Below are 13,815 nucleotides of genomic sequence, written 5' to 3'. Positions count from 1 at the left end.
AAGCGGGGGTGGGGCAAGAGATAACAAAGGTGAAGGTGTATATAGGACAAGGTCACAGAATAGCTGACCAGAGGGTCGTGGAGCAAAGATATGTTAATGGTGTGTTGAAAGACAAAGTATTAGTACAGATAGGGTGTTAATGGACTGAAAATTGAACACCCTATCTGTACTAATACTTTGTCTTTCAACACACCATTAACATATCTTTGCTCCATGACCTTCTGGTCAGCTATTTTGTCACCTTGTCCTATATACACCTTCTCCTTTGTTATCTCTTGCCCCACCCCCACTTTACTTGCTTATAACCTTTTACATTTCTAATATTTGCCAGTTCTGAAGAAGGGTCACTGACCTGAAACGTTAACTCTGCTTCTCTCTCCACAGATGCTGCCAGACCTGAGTATTTCCAGCATTTCTTGTTTTTATTTAAATTCATTCATTATGTTGTCTCTTCCATTCTGATTTTGCACATTCTGAATGTTAAATGATTCAACAAAACAGTACATAAGCAGATGTTAAAAACTAATTTAATGCTTAAAATAGATCAAGATGTGTTTCCAATGTTGATGCACTTTTTGATAGTAAAAAGCAAAGCAACAGAACACAGTAAAACAGATTCTTTTGAAGAAAATGTGAACAATTGTTTCAGGATGTGACAAAGGCCAATTTTATTTACTTAATACAATGTTAGAAAGTATCAAATGATATATATTGTTTCCTAAAGATAAGTTGTTCAGTATTTAGTGTAGCTAACTTTGTTCAGGATATTATATTTCCGTGGAACATGCAATTTTAAAATAATTCCATAAAAGGACAAATGACCTAAATATGGATTATAAATGTTGTGTGCATGTTTAGCTTGGAGATTATTTCAAGACACTTCACCTTTGTTCTTTTAAAAATATGATACCCAAATCAACTCACAGCAAACACTTATTTTTGTTCCAACTTTTACAAAAACCTGTCTACTTACCAGATATATTAGTTGTAATGTTAACCACCGTAGCTGGACCAAATCCTTTCACTGTACTAGCTTTAATTAAGAACTGGTAGGTGGTCCCAGGATTCAGATGTGAGAAAACATGGTGTGTGCTATTCCACATTTTTGACACTGTTTGAACAGGCCCAGCTACTTGGACAGCAGGGTCAAAGGATTTGATGCTGCTGTAACTGATCTGTCAAACATTAAGCAAAAAAAGTTAGTTTTCCTCCCTGCTAAATCATAAATAGAAAATGGCAACAGGTTATTACTGATCTTTAATTTGATATAATCTTTGAATTGATATAATTTACAAAAAAGATCAAGTTATTTGATGAAGTAATGAACAGGGTGGATGAGGATAGTGTAATTACATAGGAACATAGGACTTAGGAGCAGGAGTAGGCCATTTCGCTCTTTAAGCCTGATCTTTCATTCAATTAGATCATGGTTGATCTGGTTGTGGTCTCAACTCCGCTTTCCTGTCTGCCCCCCCATAACCCTTGACTCCCTTGTCCATCAAAAATCTATCTAACTCAGCCTTGAATAAATTCAATGACCCAGCCTCCACTGCTTTCTGGGGAAGAGAATTCCACAGACTAACAACCCTCAGAGAAAAAAATCACCAACTTAAAAGGGAGATCTTTTATTCTTAAACTGTGTCCCCTAGTTCTAGTCTCCCCCCACAACAAACAACATCCTCCCGCTATCCACTCTATCATGTCCCTTCAGGATCTTATATGTTTCAGTCAGATCCTCTCATTCTTCGGAACTCCAACAGGTATAGGCCCAACCAATTCAACCTTTCTTCATAAGATAAACCATTCATCTCCGAAATGAGTTGAGTGAACCTGCTCTGAACTGCTTCTTGTGCGATTATATCCTTTTTCAAATAAGGAGACCAAAACTGTACACAGTACTCCAGATGTGGTCTCACCAAGATCCTGTACAGCTGCAGTAAAACCTCCCTACTTTTATACTTGATTCCCCTTGCAATAAACGCCAACATTCCATTTGCCTTCCCAATCACCTGCTGTAGCTGCATACTAACCTTTTGAGATTCATGTACCAGGATACCCAGATCCTTGATTCTGCAATCTCTCTCCACTGAAATAGTATACTGATTTTCTATTCTTCCTGCAAAGTGGACAAATTCACATTTTCTCACATTATACTCCATCTGCCAAATTTTTGCCCACTCACTTAACCTTTCTATATCGCTTTGTAGACTCTTTACCTCCTCTTGACAACTTCTTTCCTATCTTGGTGTCATCGGCAAATTTAGCTACCATGCATTCGGTCCTTTCATCCAAGTCATTGATATAGATTGCCAATACTTGAGGCCCTAGCACTGATCCCTGCAGCACTCCACTGGTTACAGCTTGCCAACTTGAAAAAGACACATTTATCCTGACTCTCTGCTTCCTGTTAGCTAACCAATCCTTTACTATGCTAATATGTTACCCCCTACACCATGAGCTCTTATCTTGTATAGTAACCTTTGATGTGGGACCTTATCAAATGCCTTTTGAAAATCCAAATACACCACATCCAGAGGTTCCACTTTATCCACCTTTCTCATTGCTTCCTCAAAAAACTCTAATAAATTAGTTAAACATGATTTCCCTTTCACAAAACCATGTTGACTCTGTCTGATCCAATTACGATTTTCTAAGTATCCTGTTATGACCTCCTTCATAATAGATTCTAGCATTTTCCCCTGGCTAGGCTAGGCTATGTTAGGCTAACTGGTCTATAGTTTCCTGCTTTCAGTCTCTCACCTTTCTTGAATAAAGTTGTTACATTTGCTATTTTCCAATCTGCTGGGACCCTTCCAGAATCTAGGGAATTTTGAAAGAGTATAACCAATGCCTCTACTATCTCTGCAGCCAGTTCTTTTTAAGACCCCAGGATGCAGGCCATCTGGTCCTGGAGACGTGTCAGCCTTTAGGTCCAATAGTTTTCCCAGCACCTTTTCCCTGGTGATGGTGATTGTTTTAAGTTTCTTCCTTCATTTTACCTCTTGATTTTCAAGTATCTTTGGGAAGTTTTCCCAAGTCTTTTACAGTGAAGACCAACACAAAATACCTGTTCAATGCCACCATTTCCTTGTTTTCTATGATCAATTCCCCAGACTTACCCGCTAAAGGACCAACACCACCTTTAGTTACTCTTTTCCTATTTAAATACTTGTGGAAACTCTTACTCTTGTTTTTATATTACTAACTAGGTTTCTCTTATATTCTACTTTCTCCCACTTTAGTTTAGTCATTCTTTGCTGGTTCTTAAAATGTGACTAATGTTTTGACCTACCACTAATCTTTGCAGATTTTCAGTGTTTCCTTCAATTTGATACTATCCTTAACTTCCTTATTTAATAATTTGGAAAGTCCATACAGAAAATATCAAAGGAGTTTGACAAAGTACCACATAACTGACTTGTTAGCAAAATGGAAGCCTGGAGGTTAAAGGAGACAGCAGCCACGTGGAACCAAAATATACAAAAGGACAGAAAGTAGAGTTATGGTGAACACTTGTTTTTCAGACTGGAGGGAAGTATAGAGTGGTGAATCCCAGGGGTCAGTTTTAGGACCACTTCTCTTTTTGATTTATATTAACGATCTAGACTTGCGGACAGAAGGTATAATTTCAAAGTTTTCAGAGGACACAAAATTCAGAAATGTAGTTAATTGTGAGGAGGATAGCAACAGACTTCAGGGGGACATACAGAATCTGGTAAAAAGGGCAGACACATGATAAATGAAATTTAATGCAGAGAATGCACTGCCTGAGAGTGTGGTGGAGGCAGATTCAATTGAAGCTTATGAAAGAGAAAACATTTGTAGGGTTATGGGGAAAAGACAGGGGTGTAGAACTATGTGCAGAGAGCTGGCAGGGGCACACTATGCCAAATGGCCACCTTCTGTGCTGTAACCATTCTATGGTTAAGTGTGAACTGTTACATTTTGGAAGAATCAGATGAGGCAATAGAAACGCAATGGTCCAACCCCATTATAAAAATCTGAATTACTTAATTCTGTTTCAGCGGAACTATTTGGAAGCATTGCAAATACATGCTTGGATAATTTCTCCCACTCTGCTTTAGGCAAAGACTTTCGATTGGGTCATGCCCTTATTCATTCACAGCAATAAGTGGCATAGAGGCCAAGTTTGAGAAAAATTAAATTAAGAAAATAAGTATCCCCAATTATCAGATTAGAAACATAATGGGGTTAAACTTTCATCTTCACTGCCTGAGTGGTAATCTGTCAGAGCAGATCATCCACTTGATTTTCATTCCATTGAAATGAATGGAATGAAAATCAAGTGGACTCTACAATAAGCAGTCAATCCGCTCCATCAGAGGTTGAAGACAAAAATTACCCCAATGAAGGGTAGGCCAGGTCAACAGGCATTGTCAAGCTTATGGAAGAGTTGGGGCTGATAAGCAGCCACCTTGCTCCAAATATGCTTTGAGAATAGAGCTTCTTTCCTCCTGGATTCCTCTCTGGGTGAACATCAGCCTTATTTGAATACACTTCCCACACTGTTCCTTTGTATAAAACAATGAACTGAATAATGTTGGAATAAGCAAGTATCAGACAATTCAAAATGGTATCAAGAGTAACAACATTTCACAAAAACGTCGAACTTGAAACTTTCATTTCAGAATGTCTCCCAGACAAGAGCGAAGATGTTGAACAGAACAAGCTGAAATAAAACACCCAGACAGTCAAAAATAAACTTTTTTTTGTTGTGATAAATCAACAGGGAGACTGCTAACAATTGCAGAGAAAGAAGTATATGACTCAGAACTGGATAGAGGGCAAATAGGAACCTAATCAAAATAATAAAGTGAACATGTTCTTTATGGGATGACAAAAATTCCAATTTGTAAGTGATGGTCGACTGAATAAGCATGAATTTGGGGTTGGTCCAATTTAATAGGAAGGCTTTCCTGCTTTCAGCTAGTATTTGAAAACACTAACCCCTACAGACAACTTATTTTATCTCTTCTGCCTCTGTTACAAACAAACAAATATCACATAGAATGTTTATTCTGAGATGACTATTACTACAAAGATTCAGGTAAAAAATGTTAGCCTTCAGATATTAAAAGGTTATCTCATCATCAGTAATTCCATGAAGATTAGTCAAAACAATTCGGATTCATTACTTGTTATAGTTAGCAATTCAAATCCAAATACTCCTATCTGTAGCACCTGAAGAGGATTACGGGTACTATGGAAAAGCAAAGGAGACAAACCATTTAGATGATGTTCCCATCTTCTTCATGTTATCTTGGAATTGCTAGGACTTGGGCCTGCAGGTGCAGGACAAGGACAGCCATGGAGATGAGGCAGTAGAGGGAGATGTCCCACGTTCTCCTGCCTCAGTCTCTGCTGAGGCACAAAAGGTGCCAATTTCGATGGATGCCCAAAGAAGCTTGTGCTTGGACCTTCAGCACAAAGGTGCTGAGGGAGTCAGCTGTCAAGGGAAGGGAGGTCTGAGAAAGTAAGTGAAAGTTTCCATTGCAGCCTCTCTAAGACCCTTTGACCTTAAGGCATTCTGGCAGCTGTTGTACAAACAGAAGCCAGAAGACCCCAAGGCTGGGAACCAGTCATGGAGCTGTAGCTCTCAGACAACACCTATGTTCCTCCACCTCTCCGTGCCCCCACCTTTTTGATTCCAGCACACCCTGGTGGGCAGCCTGTATTGGGAGTGCGGATGGACCCTGTAAATGTATGTGTGAGGAGAGGGTGCAAATGTTTTATTAGTCATTGAGTAACCAAATCTTTTACCTCATATTGTGTGATGACACCATTTGCTTCCACAGGCTCATTCCAGTGCAGGAAGATTTTGTCCTCAAATGGTGTTCCCTTTAATGAATCACTAGGTACGGGACCAGGTACTGCAAGTCGAAAATCACAAATATTTTTATGCAGTTCAGGTTTATGTAGTAAACAAATAAATAGCTCCAATGAAAAAGGAAACCAATTTTCTTTGTTGCTGCTTCTTGAGGACACACAACCTGATTTAAAAAAATCTCAATTTCTGAGGGAACAGTGGCATAGTGGTAATGTTACTGGACTAGCAAATCCAGGGGTCCAGACTAATGCCCCGGAGACACAAGTTCAAATCCCACCACGGCAGCTGGTGGAATTTAAATTCAATTAATTAATAAATCTGGAATTCAAAAATTAGTCTCAGTAATGGTTACCATGAAACTACCGAACTGTCGTAAAATGCCATTTGGTTCACTAACGTCCTGTGGGAAGGAAATCTGCTGTTCTTAACCTGTCTGGCCTACATGTGACTCCAGACCACAGCAATGGGGTTGACTCTTAACTTCCTGCTGAAATGGCCTAGCAAGCCATTCAGCTATATCAAACTGTTACAGAAAAGCTGAGAAAGAATAACCTGGACGGACCACCCAGCATTGACCTCGGCACTGGAAACAACAAAGGCACACTCTGCCTTGTCGACCCTGCAAAGTCATCCTGACAAACATCTGAGGACTTGTGCCAAAATTGGGAGAGCTGTCTCACAGCTAGTCAAGCTACAGCTTGACATATCATTCTCACCAAATCATACCTTAAATCCAATGTCCCAGACTCTTCCATTCGAGACCTGCTTTAGGTCAGGAAAAAGAAACCGATCCGAACCCGACCGAACCACAGCGGACCCTAGCCCGAGTCCCTCCGATTTTGCCTGGAGCCCAACCGACCCACCACTACTCAGCCCGACCCGAGCATCCCTTCACTTACCTTTCTGACACTGAACTTGCAGCGCATGCGTGATGACGTCATAGTGACATCACTCACTCACTGCGCAGACTCCGTTTCGTCCCGGACTCCCAGCTCAGGTAAGTTTTTTTTATTTTTAATACTTACCAGCAGAGTACTTACCGTGTGTGTCCGGCCCGACCCGATCCAACTCAATCTGGACTCGGCCCTACCCGAGCCGAGCCCGAAAGCCGGCCTGACCCGACCCAAACCCAACACGTCGTCGGGTCCTGGCGGGTTCGGGTCGAGTAGCAGGCCTCTATCTTCCATCACCATCTGTAGGTTTGTCCTGTCTCACCGGCAGGACAGACCCACCAGAGGTGGGGAATAGTGGTATACAGTCAGTGAGAGAGTGGCCCTGGGAGTCCTCAACATTGACTCCGGACCTTATGAAGCCTCATGGGATCAGGTCAAACATGGGCAAGGAAAACTCCTGTTCATTACTCCCGACTGCGCACCCTAAGCTGATGAATCAGTGCTCCTCCACGTTGAACACCACTTGGAAGCAGCTCTGAGCGCAGCAAGGGTACAAAATGTACTCTGAGTGGAGGACTTCAATGCCCATCACCAAGAGTGGCTCAGTAGCACCATTATTGACAGAGCTGGCTGAGCCCTGAAGGACATACCCGCCAGATTGGGCCTGCGGCAGGAGGTAAGAGAACCAACGAGGGAAAAACCTACTTCAGCCTGACCAATCTGTCCATCATAGATATGTCTGTCCATGACAGTATTGGTAGGAGTGACCTTGTGGAGACGAAGTCCTGTCTTCACACTGAAGATTCCCTCCATCGTGTTGTGTGGCACTACCACCGTGCTAAATGGGATAGTTTCAGAACAGATCTGGCAGTTCAAAACTGGGCATCCATGAGGCACTGTGGACGATCAACAGAAGCAGAATTGTGTTCAACCACAATCTGTAATCTCATGGCTTGGCACATCCATCACTCTGTTATTACCATCAAGCTAGGGGTTCAACACTGGTTCAACACTAGTTCGATGAGGAGTGAAGGATAGTGAGTCAGCAGCAGCACCAGGCATACCTAAAAATCAGCTGTCAACCTGGTGAAGCTCCAACTGAGGACTACATGCATGCTAAACTGCAGAAGCAGCAGGCTAAGTGATCCTATAACCAATGGATTAGATCAAAGCTCTACAGTCCTGCCACAACCAAGTGTGAATGGCGGTGGGCAATTAAACAATTAACTGGAGGAGGAGGCTCCACAAACATCCCCATCCTCAATGATGGGGCATCCCAGCATGTCAGTGCAAAAGACAAGGCTGAAGCATTTGCAAACATCTTCAGCTAGAACTGCTGAGTGGATGATCCATGTCAGCCTCCTCCTACGGTCCCCAGCAACACAGATGCCAGTCTTCAGCCAATTCAATTTATTCCACAAGATATCAAAAAATGACACTGGATACAGCAAAGGCTATGGGCCATGAAAAATCCCAGCTGTAGTACTGAAGATTTGCATTCCAGAACTAGCCGTGCCCTAAGCCAACTTGTTCCAGTACAGCTACACCACTGTCATCTACCCTACAATATGGAAAATTACCCAGGTATGCCCTGTCCACAAAAAACAGAACAAATCCAATCTGGTCAATAACCCTTCCATCAGTCTACTCTCAATCATCAGCAAAGTGATGGAAAGTGTCACTGACAGTGCCATCAAGCGGCACTTACACAGGTATAACCTGCTCACCAATGTACAGTTTGGGTTCCACCGGGGACACTTAGTTCCAGACCTCATTATAGCCTTGATCCAAACATGGATAAAAGAGCTGAATTCCAGATGAGGTGAGAGTAACTGTCCGAGACATCAAGGCAGCATTTGACTAGGTGTGGCATCAAGGAGCCCTAGCAAAATTGAAGTCAATGCGAATCAGAGGGAAAACTCTCCACTGGTTGGAGTCATAACTAGCAGAAAGGAAGACGGTTGTGGTTGTTAGAGGCCAATCATCTCAGCCCCAGGACATCACTGCAGGAGTTCCTCTGGGTAGTGTGCTTGGCCAAACATCTCAGCTGCTTCATCAATGATCTTCCCTCCATCATAAGATCAGAAGTGGGAATGTTCATTGTACTGAACGCCATGCAATCATCAATGTGCAACTCCTCAGATATTGAAGCAGCCTGTGCCTGCATGCAACAAGACCAAGACAACATTTAGGTTTGGGATGATAAGTGGCAAGTTACATTTGCATCACACAAGTGTCAGGCAATGACCATTTCCAGCAAGAGAGAATCTAACCATCTCCCCTTGACGTTCAATGCCATTACCATAGCTGAATCCTCCACCAACACCACCCTGGGGGCTACCATTGACTAAAAACTTAACTGGACCAGCCATATAAATACTTTGACTACAAGAGTTGGTCAGAGGCTGGGAATTTAGAAGCAATTAACTCACCTCCTGACTTCCCCAAAGCCTGTCCACCATCTACAAGGCACAAGTCAGGAGTGTAATGGATGTCTCTCCGCTTACCTGGATGAGTGCAGCTCCAACACTCAAGAAGCTCGACACCATCCAGGACAAAGCAGCATGCTTGATTGGCATCCCATCACAACCTTTAACACTCACTCCCTCCACCACCGACACACAGTGGCAGCAGTGTATACCATCTAAAAGATGCACTGCAGCAACTCGCCAAGCCTCCTTCAACAGCAGCTTCCAAACCCGCCACCTCTACCACCTAGAAGAATAAGGGCAGCAGACGCATGGGAACACCACCTGCAAGTTCCCCTCCAATTCACACACCATCCTGACTTGGAACAATATTGCTGTTCCTTCATTGTCATAGGTCAAAAACCTGGAACTCCCTCCCTAACAGCACAGTGTTGGTGTACATACACCAGATGGACTGCAGTGGTTCAAGGCAGTGGAGCACCACCACCTTCTCAAGGGCAAATTCCACCTTCTGCTGTGGTGGGATTCGAACCCATGTCCCCAGAGAAATACCCTGGGTCTCTGGGTTACTAGTCCAGTGATAATACCACTACGCCACCGCCTACCCCTACATGGTAAAATACCAATGACATCCCAAAGCCTTCCGTTGAACATGGCCACCCAGCTGAATATGGGGCGGCACAGTGGCGCAGTGGTTAGCACCGCAGCTTCACAGCTCCAGCGACCCGGGTTCAATTCTGGGTACTGCCTGTGTGGTGGAGTTTGCAAGTTCTCCCTGTGTCTGCGTGGGTTTCCTCCGGGTGCTCTGGTTTCCTCCCACATGCCAAAGACTTGCAGGTTGATAGGTAAATTGGCCATTAATAATTGCCCCTAGGCTAGGTAGGTGGTAGGGAAATATAGGGACAGGTAGGGATGTGGTAGGATTATGGAATTAGTGTAGGATTAGTATAAATGGGTGGTTGATGGTCGGCACAGACTCGGTGGGCCGAAGGGCCTGTTTCAGTGCTGTATCTCTAAACTAAACTAAACATAACAGTTTGTAGTCCTTTAGTCACTGAATTGTTGGAATCACTATATTAACATAAAGTAGAACAGAGACTGGAGACAGGGCAATGAATAGCTCACATTCTGGCCCTTCAAAGTCTTTCCACCATCTACAAGGCACAAGTAAGGAGTGTGATGCAAAAATCACAATTCACTTGCACAAAACTCAGCCACAACAAAACTCAAGAAGTTCAACACAACCCACGACAGTGTAGTCTGCTTCATCAGTCTTTTAGTCACTGAGTTCACAATCTACACCTCCACCACTGGTGCACAGTGGCTGCAGGATGTACAATCCACGGGATACAATGATAAATGACTAGCCGAGCTTACTTCAACATCAATGCCCTGTGACTTCTGCCACCGCATTGGTGACCAGCAGCAATGTCAAATAAACATCACCATCTCCAAGTCAATCACCACCCTGACTTGGACATATACTGCTGTTTCTTTATCACCACTGGGGTAAAATCTGAAACTCCCTACCTAACTTCATTACCAACCACTATCACCTTCTTTGGGTTACTAGGGATGTGCAACAGATGCAGCCTGGTCAACATTACCTATTTCTATGTACCAAATATAAATTTTCCACTGTTCTCACACTCAGGATACATGACAAGAATATTAATTTGGAATGAGTATCTGGGGTTTCCAGCCAGTGGTAAATGTCCTTGAGATGATAATATAAAGTATATTTTTGCCATTTTTCATAAGCTTTCATCGTACAAGGATATGCGTTGAGTGAGGACTGGTGATAGTAGCTTTGGTTTGCTCTAAAAAGACACAATAAACTGAGCTATCTCCTTCATTGCTCAAAATGACCATGTTATAATATGTTTGCTTTCAGTTTCTCCCGTCACCTGGCCCTCTCACCACCGCTACCTCCATTGGACTTAACACCGATTCATGTAAGCTTTTTATTCCCCTCCTCCCAACACCAATGAGAATCCCTGTTATCTGACATGTTTGGAAGAAGGGAACCTATGAAGATACAGATGAACATATCACACCTTGACAGATATCTAATATTGATGGAGACACCACTTCTCAAAGGAAGCTGGGACAGCAGATCTTTGATTCCAACTCCGAGATGTGTGAATGACTGCCGTACCAGAATGTTGGATACTTCCCAGTAAACACCCCAATCACAGTATGTCATGCTTCAGTAGCACGGAAAGCATGCCAGAATGATCAACAGCCACTGTGCCTTGATTATCCTCACCTGCTCTATTGCCACTAATATTTCTGCAGGCTCTGGCATACCTAGCTGACAATGTCTACCAGAGGCTGTTGCATTGATGTGTTTCCTATTCTTGTCCAAATCTGCACCTGCAACTATGTTGGTCAGCTGATCATGTAAAATTGGATGTAAACAGACGACCTTAATTTCACTCTGTCTAAAACCCACCAAGTCTTACTTCAGTAAATATCAGAAAATATCCACATGTGGATTTCCCTCATTCGGTCTCGACCAGAACTGAAATTACTCCCCCTCTTTCCAATTAATCTCTGCCAAGCACCAGTTAATATTTGGATTTGCACTGGATCCGTGAGATCCAATGCTGATCATTGTATTAATTATGCTAACAAAATAGTGCACTTACATACACCAAAGTTAAGACAAAAACAGATATATCTTTAAAACAAGTGTCAAAGCTTTAAAGTTCCTTTGTTTCACAAGTGTGAATTGACTTCTGGCTATTTATGGCTAAAACAACAATACTATATTCACTGCCACATAGTAAAATACTAAGCAACCATTTAGTTCATTAGTAAGGTATGCATTTTAATCCGAAGATAACTCTACTATTTTTCAACATGTTTTCCATCAGAACTAGCAGGGCAAAGGGCATTTTAGTACATCTTATGTCATGGGATCCACCCCACCAAATTTCTCCCACAGATCACACCTCTCTGGGAACATAAGATTTAGCACCAATCATTCCAAGTAAAACAAACAGGCTTTACTTATTAAAAAGAAAGCAATGAACTATTTAAAGTGGCCACATTAAAAACAACAGTTGAAGTTTTACTGCTCATCAGACCATTATTTGTCAGCAGCTGCGCTGTGGTTAGCACCGCAGCCTCACAGCTCCAGGGACCCGGGTTCGATTCTGGGTACTGCCTGTGCGGAGTTTGCAAGTTCTCCCTGTGACCGTGTGGGTTTTCGCCGGGTGCTCCGGTTTCCTCCCACAGCCAAAGACTTGCCGGTGATAGGTAAATTGGCCATTGTAAATTGCCCCTAGTGTAAGGAGGTGGTAGGGAATATGGGATTACTGTAGGGTTAGTATAAATGGGTGGTTGTTGGTTGGCATAGACTCGGTGGGCCGAAGGACCTGTTTCAGTGCTGTATCTCTAAATAAATAAAAAATAAAATCTATATTAAGTGATTAATTCATCCTTCGGATTTATATTTATTCATACTAAATTACATTCATCAGATGAGGGGTAATTTCCCCATTTGGCATTTCTAGATCCTTGCCGACTGGGAGAAAATAGTGATAATTTGTACAATTTAATTTAATTGGTACATTTCTGGCCCTCTCCAACCCAAAAGGTAATTTAAATTTCTTCCACTGTTCTCCCTGGACCTTGATTTGCCCATAGGTTTACTTTTGTCTTTGTTATACTTATTTTAATTTTTGGAAAAGCAATCTCTTCTAAATTCGACAATCCTAGCTTAAACTCACCTGGGGCTGCTGAAATGCTGCTTTGTTTTAGCAGGAGAATCACAGGAATCCTCCAAGCTGTATGTTGTTTCAAAAACAGTATTTGCTGACACAAATTGAATGGTAACATGGGATTCTCTAAGCTTCTAGTAACATCACTCATTTCATGGGCCAACCTGGTTTAGCCTGTTATATTCAGAACTCTGGACATAAGAGGCCATGGGTTCAAAGCCCACTCCAGGATTGAGTACATAATCTTGGTTGACACATCACTGCCATATTCTTGATGAGATGTCAAACCAAGGCCCAGCCTGTCTGTTCAGGTGGACATAAATAAATTCCAGTGTTATTTAAAAACAGCAGGGAGTACTTCTAGTGTACTGGTCAAAAATTCTCCCTCAACTAGCATTATCAACAATAGAGCAAACTGTCATTTGTCACATTTGATGTTTGTGAGACCTGACTACGTGAAAAATGGCTGCCACATTTGCCTACATCATAATGGTTAGAATAGCAAAGTAATTAATTGGATGCCTTGAGAATCTACTAGGGTTTATAAAATAGAGAATTTGTCGCTCTAGATTTTCCAAATGGTAGGACAGAAACCAAACTGATAGCACACTGAAGAGGCAGTCATTATTTTCAGATTTCTATTTCTGATGCAGTTACTTGGTGCCGTAAGTAGATTTAAAAGGCCACAAAAAAGTCTGAATGCATTTATGGACACAGTTGTTTCAACTAATTTGTTTCAGCTGTGTGCTGGAGTATGTGCACGTACATGTGGACAGTAATCTTACTGAAGTTCAAATGACATGACAGACCACAATACAAAGCTCAAACTGTTCAGAAGTCATTAAAACCCTGCACTGCCACAAATGTCTTGTAATAACTTGCATATCTTTGTTGATCTTTATGATGCAAGTAGACAG

At 42.2% G+C, this 13,815-nt stretch overlaps 1 protein-coding gene across 3 annotated transcripts in view; it reads right to left on the bottom strand.

The window, feature by feature from the left end:
- ptprk (protein tyrosine phosphatase receptor type K) overlaps positions 1–13,815 on the bottom strand; it is a 553,573-nt gene that overhangs the window by 187,111 nt on the left and 352,647 nt on the right. For all 3 annotated transcript variants that reach the window (XM_068025166.1, XM_068025170.1, XM_068025171.1), the window contains exons 7-8: positions 5,782–5,891; positions 974–1,175 (exon numbers count right to left, since the gene is read on the bottom strand). In XM_068025166.1, the coding sequence (XP_067881267.1) occupies positions 974–1,175; positions 5,782–5,891 (312 nt within the window). The remainder of the gene's footprint in view (positions 1–973; positions 1,176–5,781; positions 5,892–13,815) is intronic.

Source organism: Heterodontus francisci, chromosome 3 (assembly GCF_036365525.1).
Source record: "Heterodontus francisci isolate sHetFra1 chromosome 3, sHetFra1.hap1, whole genome shotgun sequence".
NCBI lineage: Eukaryota > Metazoa > Chordata > Chondrichthyes > Heterodontiformes > Heterodontidae > Heterodontus > Heterodontus francisci.
This window is presented reverse-complemented; position numbering and strand designations above follow the sequence as displayed.